The sequence below is a fragment of the Phoxinus phoxinus genome (genome assembly GCF_949152265.1).
Source record: "Phoxinus phoxinus genome assembly, chromosome: 10".
NCBI lineage: Eukaryota > Metazoa > Chordata > Actinopteri > Cypriniformes > Leuciscidae > Phoxinus > Phoxinus phoxinus.
In genome coordinates, this window is record NC_136885.1 from 4,632,493 (window position 1) to 4,650,191 (window position 17,699).

At 36.4% G+C, this 17,699-nt stretch overlaps 1 protein-coding gene across 4 annotated transcripts; it reads left to right on the forward strand.

The window, feature by feature from the left end:
- The first annotated feature begins 6,286 nt into the window (after positions 1–6,286).
- Positions 6,287–17,638, forward strand: mecr (mitochondrial trans-2-enoyl-CoA reductase). 4 transcript variants are annotated; one of them, XM_079624713.1, is made up of 11 exons: positions 6,302–6,356; positions 6,601–6,658; positions 6,733–6,830; positions 8,345–8,489; positions 8,573–8,716; positions 8,796–8,898; positions 10,903–11,005; positions 11,148–11,221; positions 13,703–13,763; positions 13,878–13,950; positions 14,479–17,634. In XM_079624713.1, the coding sequence occupies exons 4-11, from the start codon at positions 8,420–8,422 to the stop codon at positions 14,640–14,642; spliced, it is 792 nt and encodes a 263-aa protein (XP_079480839.1). In that variant the 5' UTR covers positions 6,302–6,356; positions 6,601–6,658; positions 6,733–6,830; positions 8,345–8,419; the 3' UTR covers positions 14,643–17,634. The 4 variants fall into 4 exon arrangements, with proteins under 4 accessions (XP_079480837.1, XP_079480836.1, XP_079480839.1 ...); XM_079624712.1 differs by having other exon boundaries at positions 6,308–6,356; positions 8,358–8,489; positions 14,479–17,633; XM_079624711.1 differs by having other exon boundaries at positions 6,287–6,658; positions 8,358–8,489; positions 13,706–13,763; positions 14,479–17,638.
- The last annotated feature ends 61 nt before the right edge of the window (positions 17,639–17,699 follow it).

A 17,699-nucleotide genomic window follows, 5' to 3' on the forward strand; every position in this document is an offset into this window, starting at 1 on the left:
CTTCACCATCCAGCTAGGCTCGTCATCCATAACTCCATCAAGATCAGCCAGGAACCTTGGAGTTGTAATTGATGACCAATTGAACTTCACAGACCACATTGCTAGCACTGCCCGGTCATGCAGATTTGCCTTGTACAACATCAGGAGGATCAGGCCCTTCCTATCAGAGCATGCTACACAACGCCTTGTTCAGGCGCTTGTTCTATCCAGACTGGACTATTGTAATGCTCTCCAGGCTGGTCTACCAGCTTGCACTGTCAAACCTCTGCAACTGATCCAGAATGCTGCAGCTGAGTGTCTTCAACGAGCCGAAGAGAGCACACGTCACTCCTCTCCTCACGAAATTGCACTAGTTGCCGGTTGCCGCTCGCATCAAATTCAAGTCACTGACGTTTGCCTACAGAACAACCACTGGCACTGCTCCCCTGTACCTGAACTCATTACTTCAGACTTATGTGCCATCCAGAAACTTGCGCTCTAGCTTGTAGCGGCGTCTTGTGGTGCCATCTCAAAGAGGCACGAAATCCATTTCTCGGACCTTCACCATGACTGTTCCCTGCTGGTGATGATCTGCCTAACTCAACCAGAGCTGCTGAGTCCGTAGCCATCTTTAAGAAACTGCTGAAGACGTATCTTTTTCGGCAGCACTTGAGCACTTAATTCAGTACTACTAACACTAACACTTTCTTATCTATTCTAAAAAAATAAAAAAAATGTGTGTTGGATTGTACTGTGAAGGGTCATAGCACTTACATACTGTTGGTCTACTGCTAGTTTAATTGCTTCTATTGTTTCTCTTTTGTAAGTCGCTTTGGATAAAAGCGTCTGCTAAATTAATAAATGTAAATGTAAGTGGATGATCTGCTTTGAGCTCAAATGTGTATTTTCCAACATGACAGCGATCCCAAACACACAACGCAAGTTGTGAAAGTGTTTATGCTCAGCATTTGGAAGTCTTCAACTGGCCTTCTCAGTCTCCTGACCTTAAAGCCATGGAAAACCTTTGGGAAATTATAAATCTGAATTTTCATAAAGATTCATTGGCAATTCATCAATTCATGTCATCAACTTTGGAAAGACCTTCTAAAGGATTGGAAAGAAGTTAAGCATGTCACATCCACAAAATTTAGTGAGTCAATGCCCAAAATGGATGCTGGACTCAAAAAATAATAATTTTGCATTAATAAAACCCATACACCATGTTGGAGATTGGCTTTCTTGACAAAATTGTTAGTACCTTAACCAAGTTTAGTGTATTCTTCTTCCCAATATATTATGTTCATATTATTTTGATTGTTTAATTGAACCTGAAGAGTCATTAAAAGAAATTGTGCAAATATCACCTTTGGACATACAGTATCTTTTGTCCACTGCCATGACAAATAATGTCTCAATCTGTCCATAAAGGGCGCTACACCTGTCATAACCGCAAATTAAATTTGATGTGTAACTTATTCAGGGAAGCATGGAAACATGAAGCCACAATAAAAAAATCATCATCCTCTGAACCCTTCAGTGTCCCAAAACCACGTCCATACAGTGTGTTTATCATTATCCACATGAAAGGTTTTCGCCACTTTTTTTTTTTTTTTTTACCTAGTATTTTTTTAAACATGTTTGTCCGATCCACACACAATTTGGTATCAGGTGTGGATTTATATTAATGTGAATAACAGGGGAAGGCTGTAATACTAATGATGTCCACCAGGGGCCACTTGATAAGAAAACCTTTTCACAAATGACAAAAGAACAGTTACAATAATGAGACAATATCATTTGTCTCATTAATGTAGCATATAGCATCATATTTATTAAAGAGCCACTTAAAGGCAGACATTGATGTCCAATGATGGCCACTTAATTGTGTTTTATTTTGGAACTGGTTTATGGCATAATTAGATGTGACACATCATATTTTCATATCTAGATAGTTGGTATTATCACGGTTTTGAATAACATCGCAAAAAAGTGAATGGAATTCCAAAATGATTTATGAAGAATACAAGTATTGCTGAATAAGGAGTTTCTGACCATATAAACACAGACATACATTGGTCATCATTGTCAGCTATTGCCCTCATGCACATAAGAAATCGTTTTCTAAAAGTTTCCATCAGTTTGAATATTTATTTAAATATATTGCATGTCTATTTAAAATGAAGACACAATTTTACAATCTTTACAATATTTCTTACAATACAATACAATACATTTGGTGTTGCGGTATGAATAATAAAACAAATGTGCTAAACTGAAAGTATAGGCTACAGACAGCACAACATGACACCAGCTCGGAAAAATGTGCAGGCCAAAAATTATACGTTTTTTTTTGTCGCCAGTGAAATGTCATTTTGTTTTGTGTAGTAATTTTGCAGTGAAGAGCTATTAGAATTTGTACAAATATATTTTATATGATTAAAATCACTTTTGCAGGCATAGTGCGCCGGCCATCAATCTGCTTGTTTTTGTAAAATGCATATTTGTTTAACACTTTGTAAAAAAAAAATATATATATATATAGGCTATTGTGCTGATATTTATATTATGTGCATACGAAAACAGTTTAAAGGTTAGAAGGCTACATATATTTATTATAGAAATAAATAAATAAACATTATATCTACTTCTGACTTTTAAAGAAAAAGTTATGCTGCAAATGATTCATGATCATTTGTAATCTGACAAGCAATTAATCTAAATCAGTCCACATAAACTTTTTTGGACTTCTCTTTCTGTAGAAATTTATTTAATTGATTAAAACAATTGCAATTGATTAGTTGAATGATTGCGATTACAAATTTCTAGCCCTTGAGCTGTCATGAAAATTAATAATCAAGTCATGGAAATGTCTATAGGCAAAATAATTTGTTGTTGTTAGACATTTTTATTTATCCCACAATTTCATTAGATAGAAATATTTTTGTTAATGTGATGTCTTTAAATATTTGACATATAACATTCCCTCAATTGTCTTCAGCGACTTGAACTAGAACTAAAAAAAAAAAAAAAAAAAAAAAAATTGTGTGCATATATTGCCGACACACTGGTAAATTTCTCCATTCTACTCTGGCATCACCTCATTAATATCAATTGGCACGTGCGCCAAAAGGAGTTTTATGGCAGGCAAAATTTGAGAGGGGGTTCAGCGAAAAATCGGCAGCTGGCAGCAGGAAGTAGCTGCCACTGGCAGCTGACAGTACCTGCCAATAAAACCTGACGTCAGCTGCCGCTAATAACCGGAAGTCGGGGGTGGACTCCGCTTTTAGCCAGGCAAATAAGTTATTATATCAATATAAAATGTTAGTACTTAATTAAATAAAATACTTCTATTAATAATTATTTTATATTATTTGATTAAAACAGGTTTATCCAATATAAATCAAGTAACGAAGATCATAGACATAATAAAAAAAAAACCTTGAAATTATGAATTTGTACGTGTATAAATGAATGAGTGTACATGTTTGTTAAGCAATGAAAAATATACATACAGAAAGGAATGAGTGTATTATGAATGTATTAATGAATGTATTAAATACATAAACATTAAACTTAAATCCCGATAACAGGCAAATGCACAATTCCTTTCAGGATAAATCCCTCAATGTGTCCAAATAGGCCCTATATCTTAATTAAATTATAAATATTGTAGCTAATGTATTTAAAGTTTTTTCATAAAAATAAATAAATTGAAGTGTTTGATCCAGTTGTTTCAACTGGTTTGTAGTTTTGGATGTTTGAGCAGTGTAGTGTGTGTGATTGTCAACAATCTGGCCTTATCTAAACATGAACTGTTGACGAAACTCGTAATTCGCGATCAACCTCGTTTTATTGTAGTCCTAAGGTGAATTCAAAAAGGCATTATTTTTCTTTGAAGCAACAAATGCTAAATAATTTGTTACAGTTGCTTTTTGTATAATTGTATAATGTAATATATATTATAAATATAATATATAAATGATCAATTATCAATTTTTACGTATAAATATAATTTATGAATGAGTGTACATGTTTGTTAAATAGTGAAATATATACAATACAGAAATAAATGCCTATGTAATAATATTGTATATTTATTAAATATACATAAACATTATTTAAACTTAAATAATGAAAGTCATGTCTAAAAGAAAAAAAGAACATTGTCTCATCAATGACCTTTATTTAAAACCATGTTTTGCGATCATTTAAGAACAGTTTTACATTTGCAGTACTTATACATTCTTGTCTTTGTTGAATAAAGCAGCTGTAACTTTTGAAACAGGCTTGTTGCCTATTTGTTGTTCTGACATCAGAATGACCGACAACAATCCTGAACTAGATGGTAAAGTTCGTAGAATTTTTTTAAGTTGGCTTGCAAAAGTTTTAAAATGTTCTAGCATGGTTTAACATGATTCACCATGTTTCTAGTGTGGTTTTACTACTATCGCCGGCGCCACCATTGACTGCTGTTGCTTGACTTCCAGCTACATGTGATTGTTTGCTGCTAAGTTGGACGATACTGATTGGCTGACACAAAATGGCAGGTCTCTCCTAATTTGGTAGGGCTTCCGGCAGTCAACAGCAGCTACTTCCTGCTGCCAGCTGCCGATTTTTCGCTGAACCCCTACTCAAAATTTGCATCTAAAACTATGGTTTTACTATCCATACTTTTATTTTACATAGCTACAATTGTATTTCGATAAGTCATAATTATATATAGCCTAATTTGACTATTCAAAATGATAATTAGACAGGCCTATATGCAATTATAAATTGGACTAGTAAGACATTTGATTCGGGATATCTCCAAAGTTTTGACTAGACTATACTATATTAGATGTATGAAGTCATATTTTATATTAACGTGTCGGCCAACAAAACTGCGTCATCCCTGCACCATTCTATTATGATGAGTCAAAATTGCAGAATAGATATATGAATTGGATTTTTGACTAGTCAAAACTAAATTACGACTAGATCCAGGGGGCATTAACCCGTTTAATCCCAAATTTTTTCTTGCAATTTGAATACATGCATTTTACTCCTTAGACCTCCCTAACACACAAACTTTATGCCCTTATTGATTTTATGTTGGTTAAGTTAGTGAAATATTAGGTTTTATACTTGGTCACAATAGTGACCGGTGGGAAACAACATAGTCAGAATTCATACAAATTCTTCAATTAGGCCTATTTACGCAATACATTCCAAGACATCCATAACCTCGCTTTGTCATTTCATGAAGGAGGTTTAGTGAGATGAAAAGGTTGTCATGGACAAAGTTACACCCTGGATGAACTTCCGCTTGTTCGGCTAGACCTCTATGGGCAAGAGTAGACCAAGGACTACACTTGGGCCCTGCCTATAGGCCAGTTTCAGGGAGATGTGTGTGCACTGATTCAGTGCACTAAAGATGGGCTGTACGTTGTAGAAAGGGTTGTTTGTGGTGATGTGTGGCGCACACCAATTGGTTCTCATGAACATCTGCCTCATCCTCCAGATGTTTTACCTCTGCATCGCCATTCAATAATCTACCTGGCAAATAGGCCGTTTCACCCTCGTACTCCCTATCTGATCCATCACTATCAATCACTTTTAATTGCGTCTGTTTGCTGCACACAGCACTTGGGGGGGTCACGTACGTATAGAAGGTCCAACACATCTGATAGTTTTAAAATGTGTAATAATAAACAATTGATAACTAGGATTAACAGCAAAAACCTGTGTTTTCAACTGAAACACTGTGTTATACTACCGGTCACAATTGTGACCGTTAACAAATTTACATGTCTTACGAGCAAAATATATATGCAGGAGTATAATTCTCAAAATATATCAGTAGTAGACCCTTTAAAGAATATATGTACAAAATTTGATAGTTCTATCTGTTAATTAAGGTGTTTTATATACTACTTTTTGTAGTAGTGTGAGGAAGACATCTTCTTCTAGATGTGCAAGCAGGAAATAAACTGATCTAGTCATGTGACCTTTCACACCAGTCACATGACATTTATAAATTTTAATCAAAACAATCTATTTTTTCTTTTAAAAGTTGAATTTCTTGCCCAAAGCCAATAACAACACTTTTAGAGCTTCCAGAAATAAGAAAAAATATGCGGTCACAATTGTGACCGGTGGGATTAAACGGGTTAATGCTAAACCGGCTTGCCATATGCATTTGGTAAATGGGCGCTGGCTAGGATGGCCAATGAACGAAGTTTAGGATACTAAAACACAGGCTTGGGTTATGATTGGACAGTCCAGGCCGTGTGCGATCTCGTGACCATTGCTAATTAATATTCATAGCCTGTGCATTCAGGATAGTAGGATTCCTGGAGCGTTCATTGAACGGCGCATTTACTACAGGCTTTACGGTAACAACATGGCCACTTACATGATAGTAAACACGGACTTATGCTCTCCTGTGCTTATTTAAACGCCGCAAGACGATGACATCTTGATTTTGGCCATATCACAACTTTAAAATGAAACTGTCACGCGTCGCATCTTTTTTAATCCGGGGGCATCACGTTTACCGGGCTCCGGGTCCTGTTTCAAGCAATGAGCCGATCAGATATGGAGCTTTCCTCACTAAAAACAACTTCTCTGTGTCTGCAGTTCAAGACAGCACTGCACTTCTGTACAGAAAACACGGGGAGCCCTCACAAGTTGTTCAGTAAGCGTGTCACTATAGATAATAACACTTTGACAGTTTTATAAAGGTAACTGCGTTTCCTGAATGATTGACAGGTTGGAGTCATTGGAGCTGCCCCATGTGGGCCCTGAGTGTGTCCTGGTGAAGATGCTGGCGGCTCCCATCAACCCCTCGGATTTAAATATGCTTCAAGGCAAGAGCAAAGCATTTGATTGAATTATACAAATAATGCATTACTTATGCATTGACTCCTGTTGACAAATACAAGTCATTGACAGAATCAGGATGTTTAAGCAAATCAAAATCTAAAGAAAAAAAAAAAGTTACATTTATTTTGCATGAGGAAAACGAAGGCTGTTTTGATCTTTTTGCATTGTAATATTATTTTCACAACATGTTCCTTAAAATTCAATTTTCCGTAATTTGCCTTAATATTTTACTTATGGTTTTTATACTTTTTTATAATTCCACTCATTTGTTTTTGTGCGATTTTGGACGAAATTAATGTGTGTGTTTTTTAAGTTAATTTAAGCGACGAACACTACCGTAATGTTTGTTTAATAAATAGGGCAGCATGATATTGAAGAAAAATTTAGATATGCGATACCTTGTAAAATAATGCGATATGCGATACAAGTATGTAAAATCAATTAAAATTATATATACTTTTTCATAAATACAATAATTATTTAAATACCAACAACTCTCAACTTAATATATAGATAATATATAGTAAAATGTAGATATATTAACCTAAAAACTTCACATCAACAACATCCAGCCAGATAAACAAAAACACCTGAAACTAGGGGTGGACGATTAGTTATTTTTGCTATTTAGATTTTTTCTTTATCAAGAATAAGAATAAAGAGACAAATCACAAACATAGGGCAAATGAAATAGACAGTGCTTTATTTTTTTAGGTAGGCCTACATTTGATCTGTTTAACAATAGCATTCAAGTAAGAAACAATTCAGAAACTGAATAATCTAATGTAAAACTAAAACACTGCATGCATTAAATTCACACTGATTCATATTAAAGCTACAAAAGTGATTCAGTCAGGAGCAGTGAGTGATGTGCTCTTGTTGTTTGACAGACAGCAGCAGGTTTACTGTATTATTATGGAGTGAATTATGTGCCATAATTAAACAAACAGATACAGCATTTTGCAAACCTTAACCCTAACCCATATATTAGGCTGCTGTCACTTTAAGACCTAATGCACAGATCATATTGACACACATCCGATATTTTGACATAACTATGTGTGTATCTGACCATTCGAGTGCAATAAGCAATGAAAGAGAACTGAACTCTGGAATATATGCGGTCTTAGAGGCGGCTTTCTGTGCGCGCATAATTCCACAGCTTATTGCGCTTAATAACTATTTTTAATGTCAAGCAAGTCGCACGTAAGTAACAGTCGCGTGCCCAGTTTATGCCCTGCTAAATGCGTTGACGTAAAACTTTAATTTTTCACAAGATTTTGAAATAGCCTATTAAAATCATTCAGAAATGCATATGTACATTTGCCACATTTCGATGTCGTGTAGCCCTACGTTTAAATAATTGTAGAAAAAGTAATTTGTTTTTGCATTGCATAGTGAAAATTGATTGGGAAAATGGCCTGTTTCTTTCTTTTTGAGTGAGATTTCCTTTGAAAAAGTTAATCTACTTTTGATTTGAGTGTTAATCTTTTAGCAGTGTGTTTGAACAGGTACGTATGCCCTCCTGCCTGAGCTTCCAGCAGTGGGGGGTAATGAGGGCGTGGGTCAGGTGATGGAGGTCGGAGAGCAGGTGAAAACACTCAAGCTCGGCGACTGGGTGATCCCACGAGATGCTGGCATAGGTGAACACGTCATGTGCTTTCACAAGGCTGGTGTTCTCATCAGCAGATCTCAGGATGTAACAGCCCTGCGTTGATCCGCACAGGTACATGGAGAACTGCTGCTGTTTTGAAGGCTGGGGATCTAGTGAGTTTACCGAGAGACATTCCTGTACTGTCTGCCGCCACTCTGGGAGTCAACCCCTGTACAGCTTTCAGGATGCTCACAGACTTCGAGGAGCTCAAAGCAGGTTCTTTCATTCTTCATGTACCTCAAGTTGGCAGTGCTCAACTGTTCATCATGCACCGAAGTCTAACTGTATATTTTAGGAGACACGGTGATCCAGAACGCAGCTAACAGTGGTGTTGGACAGGCTGTTATTCAGATTGCCGCTGCTAAGGGTATTCAAACCATCAATGTCATCAGAGACAGGTAACCATGAACCTCAACTCATCATTGATGCGGTTTACTTTCTTAATGCACTTTTGCCTGGTTTTATAGTGGATGATCCATCGGTGCAGAATTTTTCTCATTGTAATTTTATCAGGGTCAATTTTTTTGAAATTGAGATTTATACATCATCTGACAGCTGAATAAATAAGCTTTCCATTGATGTATGGTTTGTTAAGATAGGACAATATTTGGCTGAGATACAACTATTGAAAATCTGGAATCTGAGGATGCAAAAAAATCAAAACATTGAGAAAATCACTTTTCAAGTTTTACATTTATTTTCCCGACTTTACTCACAAAAAATACATGTTTTATATATTTACGGTAGTAAATTTACAAAATATCTTCATAGAACATGATCTTTACTTAATATCCTAATGATTTTTGGCATAAAAGAAAATCATGGTTTTCTGTAATGATTTTAAAGATATTTAGTTCTGCTTGATTAGATTAGAGAAATAATTTGGACTGTTTGTTTCAACTAACCATTAAAAAAACTATTCAAAACGCTATATCATCCTCACACTATAAAAATAACACATTCAAATAGAGCCATGTCTTTAAGATCATACTACTGATTTACATTTTATTCAAATAAAAAATAAGACAACTCTTTACTTATGTATAATGCATTATAAAAGTATTTTAATGCATTAATTATGCCTTGTAATGCATTGTATGGTCTCTTGAATAATTGTAACCACAGTTATAATAATTATCTATTAATGGGCTTTATGCACAGCTGCACTACTTCCTGAACTTTAGCCAGCTCCTTTGTTTCCTGTCTGCCATTATTGGACAAACTGATTAATCCAGGTGTGCCTGACCAACAACAATAATCAGACACACCTGGATTAATCAGTTTGTCCAATAATGGCAGACAGGAAACAAAGAAGCTGGCTAAAGTTCAGGAAGTAGTGCAGCTGTGCATAAAGCCCATTGATAGACCATTAAAAAGTACATTGCATTAAAGGAACACTCCGACTTTTTGGGACTTTAGCCTATTCACCTTATCCCCCAGAGTTAGATAAGTCCATACATACCTTTTTCATCTCCGTGCGTGCTATAAGTCTGTTTGACGCACCCACCGCTAGCCTAGCTTAGCACAAAGACTGGATGTAAATGGTTGCAGCTAGCATACTAATCCAAATAAGTGACAAAATAACGCAAACATTTTCCTATTTACATGTTGTGATTTGTATAGTCACAGAGTGTACAAAAAAACAAAGTCACACGAGACACACATATATTTTAACCGTATAAATACTGGGAACTATATTCTCTGAAGGCGAAGCACTGCTACTTGGGCGGAGGGATAACCGCAGCACCTGAGACGCGCCGTGGTGAGGAGCAGAGAGTTCGTTCAGAGTTTGGGTAACGGAGTCAGCAATTTATAAATAGTAAAAGCGTAGTTTACAATCATGGGTTTTCGCTGTATTGTAAAGAGCTGTGACAATAAACAGGGGAGACCATGCAGGTAATACCATGATGTTTCATAGAATTAAACTAAAAACACTGACCGAATGAAGAAATGGCTACTTGCTCTGGATATTGACCAAGTAAAAATCATCTGAAATTTCCTCAAAATCAGCCATGATCACCATTCACGTCCGCTAATTAATAGATAGTGTTTCTTATTAATATGCGTGTTTCTTTGTTATCAGTGTAATTTAGTGTCATATCATGGATGTCAAAACTATTAATAAGTTTCTTACAATTAAGTTTTGCAAAGTACTCAATACAGACAAAGCATTTAAAGTGATTAAACTAATCTCATATTTTTTCATAATTTCTCTTCAATGCAGACATTTGCTGGAATATAAAACAGTTTTTTTTAAATATCCTCTTTCACTTGGAAATGTATGGAAGTAAAATAAGATGTTTTTATGCTGACTTGAAATCAGTGTGCTTTAACAGCTCCTGAAGACAAAAGATGCTGGGATGATTTTGTGATTGTGTAAAGCAGCCTGTTCACCGCTCTAGGCCTGACGTGCAGCATCTCTCGGACAGACTGACCGCGCTGGGAGCCACACACGTCATTACAGAGGACAAACTGAGACGGCCAGAGACCAAGGAGCTTCTCAAGGTCAGTAGGAGCCTTCTAGTGCTACAGCCGTGTTTGCTTCGTCCGTGTGTGAATTCTGTGTTATAGAAGTCATGTGCAAAAACATTCAGTAGCTTGAAAGAGACTCTGTATCTTGATCATGTTCAGCGCTTGTTTTTAACAGTCGTGTCCTCGACCGAAGCTGGCACTGAATGGAGTTGGAGGAAAGAGCGCCACAGAGCTGTTACGTCTTTTACAGTAAGTCATCTATACACAGAAATGATCAGCAAAATCTTTAAGTATCCACCTACTCTACAGCTGCCTTTGTTGCAGAGGTGTTTTTCTCATTCATTTTCTCCATAAAGATTAAAAAAAGATATATTCTAAAGCATGCAAAACTAGAGGGCCTCAGCAAACTTCCAAGGGGGCCACAGGATTATATTATATTATATTATATTATATTATATTATATTATATTATATTATATTATATTATATTATATCATATTACATTACATTATAATGTGCAATGGTAAAGAGTTAAATAATTTTGGTGCTGCAAAGCTAAATCCCTACTACCACCAAACGAACTTGAAATTTGAAACTATCAATACATATACAATTGAAGAGGAGAAATAAAGAAGAGCCAAGTTATGAAGAGCTCTGTAGGTGAGCAGCAACATTTTGTAATGGATACGATAACGAACAAGAAGCCAGCGGAGTTCTGAATGAACTGTAATCAACGGAGTTGTTGTTCAGGAAAACCAAATAAAAGAGAATTACAATAATCAATCCATGATGTAATCAAAGCATGAGTCTAGCAATGTTACGTAAATGAAAAAAATGCAGTATGTGAAATATTATTAATATGGGACCATATAAAAAAATAAAATAAGACCAACCATCAAATATGACACCAGGACTTTTCACTTGGGTGGTAATATTAACCGGACTGATATCAATAAGCAGAGTGAAGGATTGAGGTTTAGATAAAACAGACCTTGACCCAACAAGAACGGCTTCAGTTTTGTTGGTATTTAACTTTACAAATGTGAGCAAGGGGTAGAATACAAATAATGAATAAAAGCGGACCCAACACTGACCCCTGTGGTACACCGTGAGTAACTGTGACAGACTCTGATCGATCTTAACCTGGACACTCAAATAGGATGAAAGCTAAAGAAACACATTGTCAGCTACTCCAATACAAGCCAATCTTTCCAGAAATACTGAATGACTAATGATTGAAATTGCTCACAGAGGTCTTTACTTGCACTTTAAGTTGAGTTGCTATTGTTCTCTTAAGTTTTTTTTAAATTAACGGAAGATTGGAAATATGCCGATAATTATTTAGATTATTAGGATCCCCACTAGAATTTTTAAGAATTGGAGTGAAAGAAGCCAACTTATAATGATGAAGGAACAGTAGCAATAGATAATGAACAACTCACTATGGCTGCAATAATAGCGGCAATTAAATGGATGCAGGACTTAACTAAGACAGTGTGGAAATCAAGATGAAATCTTTTGTTTTAGTTGAGGAGCATACAGTTCTCGAAACTTAACGAATAATAATAATAAAAAAGAATTAATCAGGATTAATTAATTTAATATAGAAACACTCCGGTAACTGTTAAAAAACATTAATGCAAGCAGCTTTGTCTTAATTACAGCAGAAACACTAGAGGAAATATATTCACCAAAATAATGGTGGATACTTGAATATTGTGTTGGAGTCAAAAAGGTTGAGCTCCACTATTCGGAAGCATTACATTACAAACATGATTCGAAGCAAAAACTTGTCTGAAAAACCGGAACATGAAAACTTCATCACTAATTTATAAGATTATACAGTAATATTTTACTTGAAGCCTTTATGTGTAATGCATTCTAAATGTATTCATAATGTATGTTATAATGCATTATATCTTTTCATGAATAATTGTAATCAAAGTTAAAATGCATTATAATATTTGTAGATTCCTTGTTATATCTGAAATTGGTTGTTTGTCATGTTTTAATGCATTACATTTACATTTATGCATTTGGGAGATGCTTTTATCCAAAGCGACTTACATTGCATTTCAAGGTACACATTTACATTCTTATCAGTTCTTGCTTTTCCTGGGAATCGAACTCCTGACCTTGGCGTTGCAAGCGCCAAATGCTCTACTGATGAGCTACAGGAAAGCTAATGCATTACACTTTCTAAAAGTGTAACAATGAATAGATATTATACTGTATTTCCCCATATTCTCCTCTTTTCCCAGTCTGTCAGTGACGCTCTGTTTAGTTTCTGTCTCTATAAAGCCCCTCCTTCTGAAAAGCACACTGTGCTCTGATTGGTCGGCTGGATCAGTGTGTTGTGATTGGTCGAGGGCTTCAAGTGTGTTTGGGAAATGTCCCGCACCTTACCATAACCGCCAGTTTCAACACACTACTAATTAACTCAACCAGGCCCCGCCCCTTTATTCTGCGCATTAATTATTTAAATGAGGAATATTGTGACGTGTTTGTTCCCGGAAGAAACTCAAGACTACAATGGAGGCGTTTCAGGAGTTCAGAAACACTGACACTGATATAGAGAAGAACTCCCGCTGGAGGGACTGTGTAGCTTTGCAGAGCTTTTTCATGCTCACAGAGAGTTGAATGTAAAAAAGCTTAATAGGACATAAATGTTTAACTATATAACGGGATCCTTGATAAGCTGTATGTATTCAGTGTTATGTGTGTTCCTCAGAAGTGGAGGGAGTATGGTGACCTACGGTGGGATGGCCAGACAACCAGTCACTGTCCCAGTGGTGAGTGTGACTGCGTTCGCTCATCGGCACTGGATGAACCTTGATATCTTTATGTCATTATCATGTAATGTGATGCGGTGTACATTGCAATTATAAGCATTATTCTTTCTTTAGAGTGCACTGATCTTTAAAGATGTGAAGATAAGAGGTTTTTGGGTTACCCAATGGAAGAGAGAGAACAAACATGGTGAGTTTCCCCCAGAAAACGTCTTTCTTGAGTTGTTGTTGTGTGAGGACCTATATACAGAAAAATTTAAATATCGTGCAAAAGTTCATGTATTTCGCCGCATTGAGGCAGTAATTCATGTAAAAGGGCCCAAACCAAGTACTGAGTACATATGCATGATTATACTGTTCAGAGGACCGACATTTCTGTATTTAAAATCCTTTTATTTATTGATTTCATGTAATATTTAAATTTTCTGAGATTTTGAATTTGGGGTTTTCATAAGCTGTAAGCCATAATCATCAAAATGATAACAAATAAAGGCTTGAAATATCTCACTTTGCATGTAATGAGTCTCTATAATATATTAGTTTCACCTTTTAAGTTGAATTACTGAAATAAATGAACTTTTGCACGATATTAAACATTTTCGAGTTTAATCTAAAGAGTTTAATCTAAAGAGTTTAATCTAAAGAGTTTAATCTAAAGAGTTTAATCTAAAGAGTTTAATCTAAAATACTGGTTAACACGTTTGGCCTCTTGTGATAGATGAAGACGCCTTACGAAACATGCTGGATGAACTCTGCGTCCTTATCCGTGCGGGGAAGCTGTCGGCTCCGGCTTGCACTGAAGTCAGGCTTCAAGACTTCGGGAAAGCCCTTGAGGATGCCATGAAGCCGTACGTGTCCACCAAACAAGTGTTTGTCATGTGATCCCACTTGTCACGTTTTCTCAATTCGTTAAGTTTTGTATTAATTCAACTACAAACACACATACAGTAAATGTGACATCAAAGTCCGGTGAGCTTTATCAGCTTCGTCTTTGAATGCATTGACATTTACTGTATACTTTTATGAGCATAATAAGGATTATCTGTATGTCAGACACTTTCTGTATATGGACCACACACCGATAAACAGACATGAACTGAAAAATATGAGTGTAGTTGTCAACAGACTGAGCATTTATTTCATCTTGAGCATCTTGTCAGGTTATTGTTGCTTTGCCACATCGACTCGAACATGTAAATCTATTATGTTAAAAACACACACTTATAAAACCCATGTAAAAGACTGAATAATGATCAATTGTGACAATGAAATAGAGACACAACATGTTTGTAATATTAATTACTACGACAGATTGTGACTGTTAATGAATATAAAGAGTTTGATAAAACTGATCGTTCTCTTTGGCTTTTATTGACATTTAACAGATAGAAGCAGATTATGTGTTTTAACACCAGTGTCCTGTTCACATCGAGAGTGACTGGCTGTTTCCATCCATGTCATTTTATACCAACAAAAAAAAGTTAACATTATGTTTTGGAAAGCACTTCATCATATTATGAAAAAGAAAAATCAAACATTTATACTTTTTGGCAGTCTTCCATGCATAATAAAAATAAAATAGAAATAGATAGACAACTCATTCAAAACAGTGAAAGAAAAATTGTTGCTATATAAGTTACTGCCAGTGTGAACTACAGTCTATCCTAAAGTCATCAACATCTCTTCCCTTCTCTGATGATGAGGGCGGGGCAACCTGTCACTCACATGAGATCAGCCAATAGCAAACCACAACCATCCAATCAATTCCCCATGGATAAATCAAGCCCCGCCCACATTTCTCTTTTCCAGAAGGCGTTTTACTCTGATATACGTCACAATAGAGCTCTGCAGTGATGATGTATTTTTATAGGCCAACCCCTAAGTTCGCATCCCACTGTTCCCTCGATGAAAACCAAATGTGATTTTTCCATAGGCCAAAAAAAAAAAGTCTGTGATCAACAAAAGTTTATGATTCTTACACAGGTTATCCATCAAGACAACACCACACAACACGTCAACCTCTGTAGTCCCGTTTAGACACTTGATAGCAACTGCCTTTTTTAAGACAAGTAAAAGCTTTATAAAAAAACACAAGAGGGTATAACTGGTGTATTAATATGGTGTTTTGTGTTTTGGCCTACAAAAAGAAGTAATCCCTGCAGATTATGGGAAAGAAAAGACTATTACAGTTTACGCTTCATGACGACTTTAAAGGGAGTGTTCACTCAAAAATGACAATTCAAGTCTAATTTCTGTTGGGGTCCAAAATATAAATTTTTCACGAATACCTTCTTGATGCCAGCATTTTCATTTTGGGGTTAGACTGTTCAATAAATATAAGCAAATCATAATAGATCTGGGGCCAGATTTACTAACGCAAACCCTCTTTTGGCATTAAAAAAACTACAGGATTTACTAAAGACACGCAGTGAAAATGAGCGCTGAAAAGTCGTGGACAGGGTTATTTTTGCGGCTGATATTTTTGCATATGCATTTAAATGAGTTTCCATTTCAGACTCAATATTTATGGGAGGAGAGAATTTAAATAAACCATTCAAGGGGATTTTCTAAGGTTTGCACTAGTCACTTTACTGTCATTTGCGCCATTATTTACCGGCCAAAAAAAAGCACATCTTAAAGGGACACTTCACCCATTTACATTAAGCTTTGTATCGTTAGAAACCCAGTCATATTTTTGAATGGTAATGCATTATTCCCCCATTTTCCCCTGAGAAGGGAAAAATAAGGATTTCAGTGTTGCAGTTCCTGCTTATAATGATGTAAAAATCGTAATTTTGCGTCATTCTAAGCAGGAAGTCAAATATCTTTGTAAAGTGGTTGAGACTACAAACACTCGTTCCTCATTTATCCAGGGGGAGGGACCCACTCACGCTACAGACCTATTACAGACCAGTGGGTGGGACTTCACTTTCTGAAACTAAAAGCAATATCCTCCATCTTGTTTGGAAGCTATGCTAACCGGCGCTGTGGAGCCACATGTGAAGTTACGACAATGGCGGAAGGTTTCGAAAGTTTGTGGCTACTTTGCGAAGAGCAGCTGAGGCTGATGGAGGAACAGGAGGCGGCGGCGGCAGAAGACCTCCCTCTCGCGGACGAGAAGCCCGGACTGGCTCGAGCTGGGGCGGACTGGTGGTGCCTGTGCGCATACGGACACAGAGATAGAGTCCGTCTGCTGCGAAGAATTTCAACGATGCCAATTTCTCCTGGACGAAATCTCTGAATCAGACGAGGACACGGACGTTTGTGTTGTGAACCATCATAGATCCGCACCGCATATGTTCTGACTGAACATCCCGGTACAATGCAATAATTCACCATTTCGAAAGAAATACAAACGAGGAGTAATTCACTAATGAGTTTGCCAACTAACTTTAAAGTTTGTGTGAAATTAATTTCAAGCTCTGGTGGTTAGCTAGCTTTGTAGACGGAAGAGTGATTTCTCTGATAGGTGCCGTTCTGGAATAGTGGGAGTGGCTTGCGGAGCTTTGCAATGTGGTGCATTGTGGGAGTTGTTGTCTTTCATACAAACGCGCCCTAAAGTTACTTTCTGTCTTTCCTCGGTCAAGAAGGCACCAAGTTCGAAATTTATTTTACATTTCGACTACATATATGACCCACTTTCAATAAAGATAAATGTTTTCAAGGGTGAAATGCTCCTTTAAACCAGACGCTAGTTTGCGCTGATCTTGGTGGATTGTGTTGGTCATTATGGAAATGATCCGGCTGAGTCTGTGATCTTTAATTTGCTCGTCTTCAGTAAATCACGAGCTGAACTTTACACTTTTATGGGATTGCGCTTTAATGCTAATTTGCCCTGTTTAGTAAATCTGGCCCCAAGTATACACAGTAAAGTTATTCATCTACTTTAAATACTGGTGAGAACATCATTCACACAGCAGTCTGGAGGGATGACGCTGT

Coding starts and splice junctions, on each gene's coding strand:
- mecr (XM_079624710.1), top strand. CDS start 6,468: ATGAAACTGTCACGCGTCGCATCTTTTTTAATCCGGGGGCATCACGTT. Junction 6,659..6,732: donor GAGCCCTCACAAGTTGTTCA/GTAAGCGTGTCA, acceptor AATGATTGACAG/GTTGGAGTCATTGGAGCTGC. Junction 13,764..13,877: donor AACCAGTCACTGTCCCAGTG/GTGAGTGTGACT, acceptor TTCTTTCTTTAG/AGTGCACTGATCTTTAAAGA.